Source organism: Dermacentor andersoni, chromosome 4 (genome assembly GCF_023375885.2).
Source record: "Dermacentor andersoni chromosome 4, qqDerAnde1_hic_scaffold, whole genome shotgun sequence".
Lineage (NCBI taxonomy): Eukaryota > Metazoa > Arthropoda > Arachnida > Ixodida > Ixodidae > Dermacentor > Dermacentor andersoni.
In genome coordinates, this window is record NC_092817.1 from 83,058,359 (window position 1) to 83,074,314 (window position 15,956).

The 15,956-nt window shown below is 46.8% G+C and overlaps 1 protein-coding gene across 1 annotated transcript in view; it reads right to left on the reverse strand.

Annotated features, from left to right (window-relative positions):
- The window catches only part of Gycbeta100B (guanylate cyclase soluble subunit beta-1-like), a 39,678-nt gene extending 24,019 nt beyond the window's left edge, over positions 1–15,659 (reverse strand). The window contains exons 1-2 of the mRNA XM_050183333.3: positions 15,490–15,659; positions 1,431–1,504 (exon numbers count right to left, since the gene is read on the reverse strand). Of these exons, the coding sequence (XP_050039290.1) occupies positions 1,431–1,504; positions 15,490–15,492 (77 nt within the window). The 5' untranslated portion in view covers positions 15,493–15,659. The remainder of the gene's footprint in view (positions 1–1,430; positions 1,505–15,489) is intronic.
- Between the last annotated feature and the right edge of the window lie 297 nt (positions 15,660–15,956).

Consider the following 15,956-nt stretch of genomic DNA (forward strand, 5'->3'; position numbering starts at 1 on the left):
TTATCTTGTAAGTAGTTGAAAGTTGGACGCCGAACATAAGAATTAGAAATAAAAAGACGTTTCGGCTTCCGCATGGGAGCCTTGTTCACAGTCTCCTCACCAGACGGGTTTCCGTCAAACTCTTGATTTTGTTTCCGGGGTGACCTTGCACTTACTGCTAATTTGTATGCTGTTCAAAGCATTATTGGGGTTGATGCTGCAACGATTGATCGATGGCTAAGAATGGATCACTACAGGTACCTGAAGAGATTTTACTTTTATCACTGAACTGTTTTAATAACGGCGGTCTTAGATTACCAGAAAGTCTTCCGAAGAACTCCCGAAAAAAAGCATATGAATGGATGAAACAACCATCAAAAGGACAGGGCAAGAGAGGTACTGGCAAAGGAAAAAGAAAGAAAAAAATTAAATTATGGGGTTTTACATGCCAAAACCGCTTTCTGATTATGAGGCACGCCGTAGTGGATGACTCCGGAAATTTCGACCACCTGGGGTTCTTTAACGTGCACCTAAATCTAAGTACACGGGTGTTTTCGCATTTCGCCAGCACCTAAATGCGGCCGCCGTGGCCGGGATTCGATCCCGCGACGTCGTGCTCAGCAGCCTAACACCATAGCCACTGAGCAACCACGGCGGGTGGAAAAAGAAAGAGAGACGTATTATAAATATACGTGCATATAGGCTTACTCAATCGGCCTTGTAGTCCTATATCTAACGCAATGGCTGCCGAGGCAAGTCCTCATTCATCATTGGGGTATACGAGAATAGCAACGTGAACGCATTCTTGTTTTTACGTATGCACCTCCCGAAGGTAGCGAAGCCGCACAGGCATGAAATGCGAGGGCGATCTCGTGTACGTGAACTTGAACGTCGAACAAAGGGCGCGAATGATGCCCATCGCGAGGCCACAAACAAAGCAACACAAACCGTTGCATCACGCGTTCGAACCGGCCATTGTTCGGCTTACGGCAGTTTGTTTTAAGCCCGCGCAATATCGACCCCCGGTGAATACTACATATACGGGTCAACGCGTAGCCCCGTAACGAGAAAATCATTACTCTCACTCCTACGGAGAACAAGCGGCTGCGCCATGCAAGGCAGCGTTGGATGACGAACCGACATGCTCTTGCTCGTCCCTTTGTTCAATCGCGGGCGGATTCGTCCCAGGATCGATGGCACCGCCATGCGCGCCCGCAAGTGTTTTCTGCCAAACACATTCGCTCTGCTGAGTACCTGTCAACTTCCACTTAGCGGTTCAAGGTCGCGCCGGTGCCCGTGCAAGTGGGTTCCATTAGCGACTCTGCTTCAAAGAGTGTTGCGGGGTCAGTGGGCGGTACCCGCGAAAGTGTACACGGCGCTGGTAGGGCGGGCAATAGGTGCAGTTCAGCCCTCTGCACCGGCCCTCTGGAGTGACGGGCCGCGCTACTCACTTGATCTGTTCCCATGTTTCGGCGCCAAACTTTCTCAGGACCAGCAGCTCCAAGGCGTGGTTCACGAACCCGTACTGCGCACACAAGGAGAACAGAAAACAAGCGTTCTTTGTATGCCGTCCCGGCCACTGCGCAGTCGCAGTACCACCATCATCAAACGATCGGAGCGCGCTGTGCATTACGTGCGTTAGCCCTCTTGTGAGGGTCAATTGTGTTATCGTCTGGTATAGGCGGCCCCACAAAGAAACCGTCTTACGATTGCCGTCTGTTGTCCGTCTGTTATTTAGCTGTGACCGATTGAGGGGCACTCGCGGTAGCAATTAGTGACAGGGAAGTGGGTAAGGCCACACTACATGTTCACGGCTACGACTGTTTCTGACAAGAGGGGAAAATGCAGAGAAAGTGGTATAGACGAAGTAATGGTCAACTTGCAAATGTCCATCGGTATACCTGACCAGCACAGGTAACGGGCTCACGCACAGTGCGTTTATACGCAATCGCGTGACTACGGTGTTAGCTTGGCTACGGTTATTGTCCGGCATGTTGGGAGAAAATACCATTGCCGCTTGTGCCATTCCGTACGCTGGCACGAGTGTACATCTTAGGGACTTGCTGAAAGCGCATAGGCGAGCCGCAATCACTTTGCCTATCAAGTTCACACTGGCCGTGGAACACGGGTCGCGTATAGTAGTAAGTGTACTGGGTTTTTCCAAATTTTTGGTAACTAGCTTCGGCATCTACTCATTTCTTGCGTCTTCCAGGAAAGTGAGAGCGAAATTTACTACTTTCTTTAAAACAATTTTCCTACCGCATTTGCTGTTACGCTTTCAGTACATAACTGCCAAAGCGCGACAAACATTTACTGCGCACGAGCAACCAGCGATATGTGCCTTATTGAAGATAATGTTTTCCTTGGCGAGTTACTGCCACTTTTCCGTATCGGGTATGTACGGCTGTTTGTAACCAGTTTCTGTCGTTTCTCGTAGGCTGATCCCGAAGATAATGCAGCCTAAATATAAGTGCCACTGGTTAATTTAAAAAAAAGGTATTGTGCGGTTTATCGTGCCAAAAAATAATACATCATTACGAGGCACGTAATTTTGACCACCTGAGGTACTTTAACGAGCACCAAATGCACGGCACAGGGGCTTTTCTGCACTTCGTGCCCCCATCGAAATGCGTCAGCCGCGGCCGGGATTTGATCTCGCGACCTCGTGCTTAGCAGCGTAACGCCAAAGCCACTAAGCAACCGCGAAGGGTTCACCGTGTGTGTACCACTCGGTATGTATCACTGGGTATACACCCCTGGGGCTAATGGCTATGTGCAACAGGGGTCAAGACACTGGGGTCAAGACACTGGGTATGTGATTACTATGATGGTGATGGTGGTGACGATGATTATGACAAATATAGAAGGCAATTTTCCACATCTATAGCTGACGTCGATCAAACGCTGTCGATCCAGCGTGGCTCTCACACTATCACATGGCTCATACAGGTAGTCTAACGCCCAACTTGCCTAGCAAGGCATTGTCTTTCATTGACTTACTTTCAATCACCTTCTAACTTTCTTTTTATTGATTATTTTTTCAAGGGGGCGAAAGGGTGGGGGTGGGCGGTGGGGTCCCAAGCATAGTCGGAAACACACTGAATACATCAGACTTCAAAGACCAGATGTCCTCTGAGACCCTTCCAAAAACGGTTTGAAGGTTGGAACAAAGCGTCGCTTGAAGAGTTATGGCGTTCGAGGTTCTCTGTACGCTGCGGATTTTTTTTAATCCCTACGCAACGTCCAGAATTTTGGAGGCCATTGTATTGGGGTGGGGGGGTTATTACTTCGCAGATGGTACATTGTAGAAACAACCACTACAACTGGATCTGTTCCGGCAAATACTTCGTTTAAATTACTTATTTTACCAGCATAAATGAATATAATGATTTCTGCTGAGCAAAAATCTGCGGTATATATATATATATATATATATATATATATATAAGAGAACCTTTGCATCCATCGATTCCCACAGCGCACGGGATCCGCATAATTTCTTAACATAAAGCGCAGCTTTCCTTGCGACTCTCAACACCACACACTATAATAGCGCATCATGTTCAACGGTTTCTTGGACTTTCCTAACTTGTTGATATTTGGACTGCCCGTTCTTGACCCAGTGACTGGGTATGTGCCACTGGATGGTATGTTCCACTCGGTCAGCCCTCCAGCACATCCAGGGAATTTCCCGATCCCAGAGCAACACACGATGTGTTACCAGCAATGAGGACTGGGACAAAAAGCTCTTTGTGAAATAAAGGTAATCTCTCTTGTGTCGTGAATGGTATGTGTCATTGTAACGGAATGGGCATAGAGTCCTTTATTATGTTTACGTGTGTGCCCTGCTTCTCTGTGCCGCTCGTCACCATCTTTCCCTCGTAAAACATCAAATATCGCCTTAGTCATCGTGAGGTCGCCGCGTGGACGTCTCACAGTGTAGATCAACCTGATTTGGCGTTGTCCAGCGATCTTTTTATTTATTTGTTTGTTTGTTTTTACAGCTTAGTTGTTTAGGGTAGTTCCGCAACGGTTTTCGTGCGGTGGTGAAGGCAGACGTGCGACGTCGTGGTCGATACCAAATGTACGTGCAACGCAACGTGTGAGCTGCGGCTCTGCGCCAGCGCTAAGAGCAGCGTTATAGCGATGCACTCGGCGTGATATCAGCGAGCGCTATACATGTAGTCCTGCTGGAGGGCTCCAAGAATCGCTCAAGTCGTGCGCTGCTTTTTCTCGTAATACAGCAGCGGGTGCGACGGCTCGCGAATACGTCGGGGTTGATCGTGACGTGACGACGCAGTCGTGACCGGCGAACGACGACGTCTTCAAAGCTATCTAAGGCGCAAAGAATGCGAATGTCAATGAAAGCAACAGTGATCAAGAGCTTGCAAATGAACCAAAAAACGCGAAGGAAAGGGAGGCGATGGCAGGACTCGAGGTTGTGCAGGTTTACCTCGCGCCGCTTCCATGTTTAGCCGCGGAGCGTTCCGTGAATCTCGGTGTAATAGGTTTGGCTGCAATCGCATATATTCCGCCAGATAGTGTCACAAAATATTAACGACTTATTTCGCTAAGTATCCCTTAATTTGTAATAACTGAAGGTCTTCGCTTGTTGATTGTGCTTATAGTCTGCATGCTTTATGTGAGCTGTACGGCGTGCAATGTTTACGACAAAGAGGGACTTAGCCAAACAAGTCGCTATTTCTTGTGCACACTTTGTCTGGCCGAATGTGCGACTACAGCTGACCTCATAGCCACGAAACTTGGGAGTGACGCCAGGTAAAGTTGAAGGTTGTCGAATGCAGCCTACGCCTTCCTTGCAGTCAAAATTGTGCATCTGTTCGCAGTCTCTCATCACTGTTGCCTTCGTTGACATTCACTTTTTTTCCCCGCCCTAGATGGCTTTCAAGACTTCTTAGGTCGTCAGTTACGATAGCATCATCACGTCTTCGACGACTGCGACTTATTCGCCAGCCGCTGCACCCACCTGGTGGTTTACAACGAGGAGCGTACGCGTCGACCGATTCCTGACGCCGTACAGCAGGAAGGTAACACTCGCTGATATCAGCACGATCGAGTGCATCGCTGGCGCTGCGGTATAGAAGTAGCCGAGAGCGCAGCTATAATTGGCATCTGCGGAGGGTAGAGAATTAACGTGGCATTCGTTGTAAAGCAGCACCTCCACCGTCGGGGCGGCTAAATTTCTTCGTTATACAGGCGAGTTCGTTGTAGTGGTCTTTGTTATAGAGCTGTTCCGAGGACACCTGTATAAGATAGGAATTTGGCCGGGACATATTCAATCCTTCGTTACACAGGTCGTTTCGTTGCATACAGGCGTTCGTTGTAAAGGCGTTCGACTCGATGTACATTGAATAAAAGGAAACAATGCTTTTCTGCCAGTTGGTGACTTTTTTTTTAACCGCACGGTTGGCCATAGGGCATATTATTATTATTATTATTATTATTATTATTATTATTATTATTATTATTATTATTATTATTATTATTATTATTATTAAGGTTCAGTTATATTAAGTATGAGTGTCTATCGACTGCAAGGGTACCAGAAAACTGGAAGAATGCAAACATTATACTAATCCACAAAAAGGGAGACGTTAAAGAATTGAAAAATTATAGGCTCATTAGCTTACTCCCAGTATTATATAGAATATTTACCAAAATAATCTCCAATAGAATAAGGGCAACACTGGACTTTAGTCAACCAAGGGAACAGGCTTACTTCAGGAAGGGATACTCTACGATGGACCACATCCATGTCATCAATCAGGTAATCGAGAAATCCGCAGAGTACAATAAGCCTCTCTATATGGATTTCATAGATTACGAAAAGGCATTTGATTCAGTATAGATATCAGCAGTCATAGGGGCATTACGTAATCGAGGAGTACAGACCGCTTACGTAAATACCTTAGAAAATATCTGCACAGATTCCACAGCTACCTTAATTCTACATAAGAAAAGCAGGAAGATACCTATAAAGAAAGGGGTCAGACAGGGAGACACAATCTCTCCAGTGCTATTCACTGCGTGCTTAGAAGTATTCAAGCTATTAAACTGGGAAGGCTTAGGAGTAAAGATCGACGGCGAATATCTCAGCAGCCTTCTGTTCGCCGATGACATCGTTATATTCAGCAACTATGTAGACGGGTTACAAAAAATGATTGAGGACCTTAAGAGAGAGAGTGTAAGAGTGGGGTTGAAGATTAATATGCAGAAGACAAAGATAATTATGAATAGCTGGACAAAGGAACAAGAGTTCGATCAGCATCGACAGTCGTCCTCTAGAGTCTGTGAAGGAGTACGTTTACCTAGGTCAATTAATCGCAGGTAACCCTGATCTTGAGAAGGAAACTCACAAAATATAAATGGGTTCGATCGCATACGGCAGACATTGCCACCTCCTTACTGTAAGCTTACCATTATCATTGAAAAGGAAAGTGTACAATCAGTGCATTTTACCAGTGCTGACATATGGGGGAGAAACTTGTAAACTGACAAAGCAGCTTGAGAACAAGTTACGGACAGCGCAAAGGGCGACGGAACGAAGATTGCTAGGCATAGCGTTATGAGACAGAAAGAGAACGGTTTAGACCAGAGAGCAAACGGGTATACACGATATTCTAATTGACACCAAGAGGAAAAAATGGAGCTGAGCAGGTCATGTAATACGCCGGTTAGATAACCGTTGGACCGTTAGGATTACAGAATGGGTACCAAGAGAAGGGAAGCGCAGTAGAGGACGGCAGAAGACTACGTGGTGCGACGAAATTAGGAAATTTGCGGGTGGTAGTTGGAATCCGTTGGCGCAGGACAGGGGTGATTGGAGATTGCAGGTAGATGCCTTCGTCCTGGCAGCGGACATGGAACATGATGATGATGATGATGATAAGTATTGTTCAGATGTTTCTATACTTGACACAATGATTTTGTATTGCACTCCCCCACCCCCTATGTATGCCCTTCAAGGCCCCTTAGGGTACCTGAATAAATAAATAAATAAATAAATAAATAAATAAATAAATAAATAAAGGTGCCTCGAGCGGCCAGTTGCGCGGCAATTTTACGTGCCTTTGCGGGCTTCTTTCAGGCTCGGAAAAACACTTTTATGTAGCACGTATTGAGCAACATAAACCCGTGCCCGGACTTTTTCATGTTCGTCTACAATTTTCTCATTGACACTTTTCATCTATATTATTTCGGAAATTGATTAATTAGTTAGGACTAATTATGTATTTAGGTAGAATTAAAAAAGATAACCTAAGCATCTCCAAGCGACAGCAAGCAACATTACCTTGGTTCTGTCCAGCTACGTGGTATTTGCACGCTTTTAAAACTCTGGCTAAAATTAGCTGGAACACCCTGTATACACGGGATTTTTTTTTTTATGTACGGGAATATATATATACGAAATATATGCATGGATTTTTCGCTCACGGGCAAGCCGGCGCCGGACGCCGATGCCGGATTTTCTGCGACATGGGGCCGCCGTCAACGCTTCTGTGTCAAAATCCATCGGCGTGCGCAAAGCGACTGAACTAACCGAACACCGTTGCTCCCACCGCCGTATCGTGAAGCCCACTCTTTCTTTTTCCTTAACAGCTTGGCCCGCCTTGGGCCACACGGTAGTTGTTTCCCGTGGGGCGCAGCAAATCGCAGCACAGCGATTTCAGACACGGTAACTAGTAGTATAGGTACTGCCTGTCACTTCGTTCGCAGAGCGGGTTCTCTCTCCCCCTCCTCGGGCTCCGGCCGCCCCCGCGAACAAGCGCGATCGCGTGCGCCTCGCGCGAGCCTCCACAGAGCGACGGGAAGCGGCCTCATCTCCGGAGGACCGCGGCGTCCGCCTCGTCAGCGCGGTCGATCGGTGCCGCGCTGCTGCGGTCCGTCCTTCTCCGGACTATGTTTATCCCCGGCGGCCGAGAAGGTGCGCTCGCTCGCTTCCCCCCAAGTGCTCGCGTAGGCACCGCGCTAATGAGATGCGCACGCGCGAGAATTCACCGTGTGCGTGCGTGCGTGCTCGAGTGGACCGCGAGAAGCGTACGCGCGAGAGAGCGGCGCTCGTGTGCCCGCGACATTTATGTAACAGATTCGGTGTCCTGAGGCAGTGTTTCTCAATCTGCGGTCGGTGCACTCCCAGAAGCCCTCGATACGAAATTGCAGTTCGAAGCGATGCACGAGGCCCGCTCTACGATAGAGACGCGGCACGAGACCAGCTTTGCGTATGGAAGGAGGGAGCTTATACAGGTATCTGGCGAGACAATAACGATTACTTATATCGGTGTTCTTGCTTGCTTGCTTAATTTATTTGCGTCTCCCTCTGGACACGAGCAACCTTTGGTATTGACTGTGCATATATGTATGAAAGGGGAAGAGGGTGAGCTGAATGGATTAGGAGTTTTAGAAACTGTGAGCTAAGTTAACTCGTGCGTACATGCACAAGCAAGCTCTCGAATAATGTTTCTTGGATGTCCGGACCAGGTGGAGGGTGTTCTAGTTATATAGTTACAGTATATATAGTTATAGTTCGCTCAAAATACAAAAAAAGAACGTAAGTAGCCCACAGTTGTCCAGGCTGCCGTAAAGGAGGCATTAATGTGTTTACTCAAACGATGGCTCTGCCCCGAGATAGCCACGCATTCTCACCCAACCACATTTCAGCTTGTGGTCTCCAGACTGTTGCTCGCGACTGTATGCAACGCTGTATTGTAGTGTATTGTATTGTATTGTTGTAAAGTGACGTCAGCGGCAATCAGACCGCCTTGAAAGCGCTGACGGCGCGTGCGTTTACCGTTTGATATCTTTCCCTTGTTCTCCCTTCCCCCCCCCCCCCCCCTCTCCGTTTGGTATATATATGCTCCGAGACGGAAGCAATAAGCATTCATGTTCCAACCTTCGAACTGCGTGCTGTCGTATTCAGTAAGGCACGCCCGTGTGCCGTAACGATGTAACAGGGCTGGACATACGAATTTCACTCCCCATGCCATGCAGAGCTTTGTGGAAGTCAATATTTTTCACTGAACTGACGTCTTGCCAACGTTTATATCGGATATACAACACGTGGGATACTACTAAAATGGGAAAGAGCCTGCGCGCAACTCTACAAGCGTAACTGCACATACGTAAAGTGCATAACGAAGCCAGCAAAAAGTCACTATGCAGTACGAAGCCGCATCCTCAACATCGGCACGGATCAAATACCAAACCAATGGGATTTATATGAACTACGGGTCATTTCAGCAGAAGCCGGGGTCAGCAGCCTCGGTTATGGCGCTGAGCGTCGTCGTCCTAAGTGCTCTTAAACGGTGAATCACATATGTGGTGCCTTCCCGTCGCGTTGGCCCTGTGGTTATTGCGTTCAGTTGCTGAGCAGGAGGTAACGGATTTGATCCCAAGCCGCAGTCACCACATTTCACTAAAAGACGGTATGAAAAAAATAAAAACTGAAAAAAGCCCGTTTCTCGTACACTGTGGGATAACCATAATATACGACATTGTCTTTGTTATCCCGAAAGTATAGCATTCGGATATATATATATATATATATATATATATATATATATATATATATATATATATATATATATAATGAACGCGAAGAAAGGGGGTTTATCGAGGGTCCCGATTTTAATTAATCATATCATAGGAAGCCAACAAACAAAGACACCAAGGACAACGCAGGGGAAATTACTAGTACTTACTAAATGAATTAGAGAAATGATAACTCAATGGAAATGAAAGTGGATGAAAAAACAACTTGCCGCAGGTGGGGAACAATTCCATGCCTTCGCATTACGCGTGCGATGCTCTACCAATTGAGCTACCGCGTCGCCGTATATTCCCATTCACTTTCTGGGGTATTTATGTGTTACTATACTAGAACTAACCCTGGAAATGTTAGCCAGCGCCACCAGTCACAAACCTTGGCGTATTATTACTCATTATCCCTATATTTAAGGCTCCAAAAGAACGCACAGCACACAAGAGATGACAACGGGACGGATACCAAGTATTATTACGTGGGATCGTTCCTCAACTGCGGCAAGTTGTTTTTTTCATCCGCTTTCATTTCCGCTGTTTAATAATTTCTTTAATTGAATTAGTAAGCACAAGTAATTTCCACTGTGTTGTCCCAGGAGTCTTTGTTGGCTTCTTATGATATGGTGGGAGTAGCCACGATTTGTTTAGCCCGACCAGCCTTGGTGCAGCGGGATCTCAGGAGTGGCCGACACCGCGGCCCCTCATGTCGAGCGTGCTAGCCTCTTCTATTCTCGCGCTACCTGCACGTGAGCCCATCTTCTTCTTTGCGTGCTTTGGAGACTATATAGTCGCGCCGCTACAGGGAACCCCTCCTAGTGCGAAGCGCGATTGAAGTAAAGTCCCGTGGTAAAGTCCAGGTAAAGGAATCCAACTAAAGGGTGCAGATGGTGTCGTCGTTGGTAGCGTCGGGTTCGCGTTCAGTAACACATAAATACCTCAGAAAGTGGATGGGAAAGTGGCGCCGTCGTAGCTCAATTGTTAGAGCATCGCACGCGTAATTATGCGAAGGCGTGGGATCGTTCCCCACCTGCGGCAAGTTGTTTTTTCGTCCACTTTCATTCCCACTGATTTATCGTTTCTTTAATTCAACTAGTAAGTACAAGTAAGATCCCTTTGTTGTCCTTGGCGTCTTTGTTTGCTGGCTTCTTATGATATATATGTACAAAATGCTCATCACAAAACGTTTAATTAAATGTATACCTCTATCTTATTTAAGCGAGAGGTACGGGGATCGGTACTACTTATCTCCGCCTTTTCTAAGACAACTGTGAGAGCTCGACGCACTGAAGAGGATGACGCTGACGAAGATGATGAGTATATACTGTTGAGGAAGATGGGGGATGAATATAACGCTCGCAATACTATCTAATCGCTCGGGGGCGACTGCGCCGGTCGCGCGAAACGTCCTAAATCACACGCTTTTTCCAAATGATGACTCTTGTAGCACACATTCTCAAAGTATCTGCCCCAAATATTCCGAGGCGATTCATCGTTAAGATACACGTAATGTGTACGCAACTAACCAACAATGGCAGTTCTCCAATAGGCACCCGGTACGAACGTTAAGGTATGTCGCACGCATTATGTCAGCCGCTGATGACGACAACTCCAGACAGACTCAAACGAGTCAAGAGTATGCGGCAGCTGTTGTTGTTAAACTAGCAAATAATAAAACTCAAGCGGATGGACACCAAGCGGTGATGCAGGGTTATCACGTGACACGACGAGAGACGAGACAAATGCTTACAGGGGTGCGATTCAATCAGCTAATTCAATTCCAAGATAAGTGAATAAAATAGGAAGAAAATGTGTGTACTAATGACGTCAGTGTGAGGGTGTCAGAAGGCCTCCCTGTTGAGAGGAGCAAGGATGCCATGTCGAAAACTTCAACCGAGATTAGCCACCTTTCCAAGGCGCTTCTAACGATGAATGAGAGGGGTACTTGCGAAGAAGAACGAAATATCTGCCAACCATTGTCAAACCTTTATCTTTTACCCCCAGATCAACAGGAAAAAGAAAGAAGCAAAAACTGTTATTGTTTTCTGAGAATATTATTTAGAAACGTCGCTAACATCACAATGAACGAAAGCAATATAATTGCGCCATGCATGCGGCCTACAAATGACGCACCAACATAGCGCTGTGCTATACACGTTGAAATCTTTACCTACCGACTATTCCGAATACTGTTGAGGTGCGTGATACAACTGGGAAAAGGGAGAATAACAGAGGTGGGTACTACTGCGGAATTGCTTGAGCTATTTACTGCTGTCACTGATTTTCCCTCACTTTGGTGAAACCTGTGAAAGAAGTGTGCATTTCTTGAACAAGCAGCATGCAAGGGAGACGATGTGTGCCTTGCAGTACAACCTGCCACCACGAAGGGGAAGCAGCTTCAGCGTAAGTACAAACGCAGCAGGTAAATCGTTAGCCAATGCTCATAAACTAATAAACAAAACCGATTCACAAAACTCATATTTCCCCCAAGACAGCGACCGGGACGTAGTGATATGGAGGGAGGGCCGCCGTAGCAATGGACGATCTCAGAATTTCACTCATGTAAAATAATCTTTTATGAACACGGAGCGTGGAACTTATGTATTACCTGCTGCAACACCATCAAGTGCACCTGACTCAACGAAGCAAGCTGCCCTCGGGACGATGGCAAGCAGATATGCTATCTCGGCGCGCTTGCAACACTGATATTCGCTGGAATTCCTCCTTGTTTGTCTGTTATCATTTCTTTCTTTATCCCCAATTGTTGATCGACGTGTGTATCTAGTTATCCAATCTTATGACTTTTCTTCATTATGTATCTTGCAAGCTGCGGTCAGGTATCGTGTATGGCACACTCAATCATTCTGGAACAACCATTAAAGCTGCGAAGCACCGCTTCTAAACCTCTAAACGTCGTTCTTGCAAACGCAAAAAGAAAAAAAAAAGCAATTTACCTTTCATTTTAATGCAGCTAGCGTGTACTGCTTTCTGACTGCTTTAAATTAAAGCGACGCATTCCGTACATATAATTTCAGTGATACGGAATTTTTATTCGAGATTAAATGTAGCGCTTATGTTACGCTGTCAGTGGAACCTCTTTCATTCATTCTATATATGGTATGACAATTTTAACATATTCCGTTGAAGCAATTAACGTTGACTCCATGGCCTGAGGCTTCTTCGTTCACCTGTTGAACGCTTCGAGTCTCCACCTTTCGGTGAACCTTTAATCTCTTTTGGATTTCAACACACTTGGGAGAAACAGCCCTTTACCACTCACTCTGGAGTTCCCAGATTAACGTGTATGCACTACCGGCAGAAATTGAATTGAGAACAACAACGAACGCCTGTTACGCGAAAGCACGTGGAAGTTCGACGCGTAATCTCTATGTAACTGGTTTATAAGCACGGAGTAGTCCTCGGTGTACGTTTTGAAGTCTGAATTAGGCCGATGTTACAAACGCAGGTGAACCTGGAAACGAAATACCTCGTTGTAGTAGTTAAGGAATTTTTCGCGTTTGAACATTTTATGGCAGTACACGTTTTTGAAGCGTATTCTTCGTCGTCCGTGTATGTGTACGTGAGCATGTATGCTTGTCACTTTTTTTTCTGACTTTTTTTTTTCTTCCCCCTATACCCCCTATGCCGTTTTTCATCCTCAACGCCTGGAGTATGCATACGGATAACCTATCCGGCTCTGTTTGGAGCCCGTCTCTCTTATACACTGGCTGATGTTTCCATCTTTCTTTCAAAGAAAGTTTCTCCTTCCTACAAATTTCACTCCCCTCAAACACTATACATCACGCTATAAGCGCTACTGCCGTCTCTCACATCTGTCAATACTGTCACTTCTACACGCACAAGTATACGTCCTTTTTTCTTTAATGTTTCGTTGTTTTTCTTGTTAGTCTTCGTTGTCTCCAAGTTCACCACTATGAATTCACGTTTTAAGCACATTTGTCGAGGCGGCACATCGAGGCGACACATCAAGAAGCAAGGACATGTTCGCGCAGCCCTTCGCACAACTAAAGCAATTCCGTTTTAAGCCGAAAACATCATTTATACTACGATTATTAAACGTGTCATGAAAAGCCAACAAACAAGGACACCAAGGAAAACATAGGGGAGAAAACTTGCACTTACTAATTGAATTAAATAGATGATAAATTAATGACAGTGCAAGTGGTTGAAAAAACAACTTGCCGCAGGTGGGGAACGATCCACAGGTTTTCGCATTACGCGTGCGATGCTAATGCGAAGACGTGGGATCGAAGACGCGGGATCGTTCCCCACATGCGGCAAGTTGTTTTTTCATTCACTTTTATTTCCACTGACTTATCGTTTCTTTATTTCAATTAGTAAGTACAAGTAATTTCGCCTATGTTTTTCTTGGTGTCTTTGTTTGTTGGCTTTTCATGATATGGTTAATAAAAATCGGGCCCCTCGGTGAACCCCCTTTCTTCTCGTTCATTATTAAACGCAGTTGCTTACGCACAACAAAGACGACGAGCTGCAGATATAGTATAAATTATATATGTTTTATTCTTTTTCGGAAGAAAAACGAACACATAATAAACAAGGCAGTAGTTCTAAATTGTGATGATTTATTGCGCAGTCATCCGGAAGTCTGGAAACTAAGCGCGTACTCTCCTGTCTTACGCGAAAGAGCACTGAACGTGCTGAAGGCTCAAATTTATTATCTTCTCTTTAAGTTTAAGTTATGCACTTCCTAAAGCAATATATTATTTTCCACATAAGTGAAATGGCATAGTCGGAGGCGTACTGCTTCTACCCTCTCCAGTTTGCAACCAGTTAACGCTACAGCTACTGCGAGAAATTACTATTCGTTGGCTGCAGCACACATATGTCCTCGTGCGCACATAAATTTCATTTTCACGACGCTCGAAAAGTGAAAGTCCTCTATGCATCAAAATCGATATTGTTTCCTAGTTTTCTGACGGCGAACAGTTACGATTTACTCGAATACGAATGTCGTTTCCTGGATTCCCTGATAGTTGGCACTGTTGTCCGCAACCCATATCGTCACCAACTTCAAAACGGGCTCAACAAAACTGTCGCGTTACTTTGTGTCCATTTGAAGCGAAAACGTCGAGCGGGAAATTTTCGTTACGACGTCAAGAAGGCGAAATTCGCCCACGCGCCACAGCGCAAGGTTTCATGTCGGCGTGCGAGCTCAAACCACGGAATCAATGCGTACGTGAACATCTCCAATCGTGAATATAAATGCAGTGAGAAGGTGCCATCGTGTTCGTAACTGCCTACCGCTTGGGGCAGGTTTCGAGGGATTATCGCATGATTCTGAGTTTCATCGAAATCCACTCGGCTCATGGCCGGCTCAGTGACGGAATAGACAATACAACCAGCCGCGACGCATTACGTACATTCACGCATATAATATCCCTTTCGAGGAAGGCGGGGTGGATGGGAGTCTCGCTCTTAACTCTGTGGGCTGCCAGATGAAATGTTTCTCCCGGACGCCTCTTTGAACTTCGCGCGAGGCATCGGGAAAGGATATACATTATATCGCGCCTATATTTTTACCTCCCCTAACGCTCGTGCTGAAACCCAAAAAAGCAAAAAAAAAAAAAATCATCTCGACGCCTCCTGTCACTCAGAAGCGGCGCGAAAGGGGCACAGAGCCGATCGGATGACGAAACGAAAAGAAAGTATCAGTGCGGCTGTAGATGAGCTCCGCGTTCGCTCGCTGCGCGGGCGGCTAAACAAAGCAACCTGCTGCGGTGCAAGTAGCTGGCTCCCCATAGCGCGCGCGCTTCGGCACTATATACATGCACGAGGATGTAAACCACTTCTTCAGCAGTCTCAGACACCGATGATGGGGGTGGCTTTCGCCACACCGCGCCCGTGTTTCAACGAACGGCGCGAACACCCCGCGAGACGGTTATATATATCTGCGGACGGTTGCGGCGATCTCACCATGGCGATGCACGGCAGCCGAGTTGTCGCCGAGACGGTCCGGGGGTCGGGCAGTCGTTGGAGGCGACAGCGATGACGGCCGGTCTCGTTCGCCGGAGTGGCCGCAGGGGCTCCCCGAGCGCAGGGCGCCAGGAGATCGATCTCGTACGACGTAGGCCGCAGCGCCCCGGCCCGCGGCTGCGGGGCCGGGCCGAAACACCGGGTGCGCCTTGACAGGCGGGGCGGGTGCGTGCGCGCGATCTCGCGGCGGTATACGCGTGCTTGTTCGAGGTGCTGTTCTCGCGTCTGCGGCTCGGGTGCGACCGTGCCGCGTGGTACAGTGAGTGATCTGTACGCGGCTGCGAGCACATGCGGCGGTGCCTGCGGTTTCCGGCTAGCCACGCTTAACCATGCTGCGCTTGCCGTGTTCGCTTTCGCCGACCTAATCGTGGACAAACGTTGGAAACGTCTTTAGGCGCTGGGCTTTG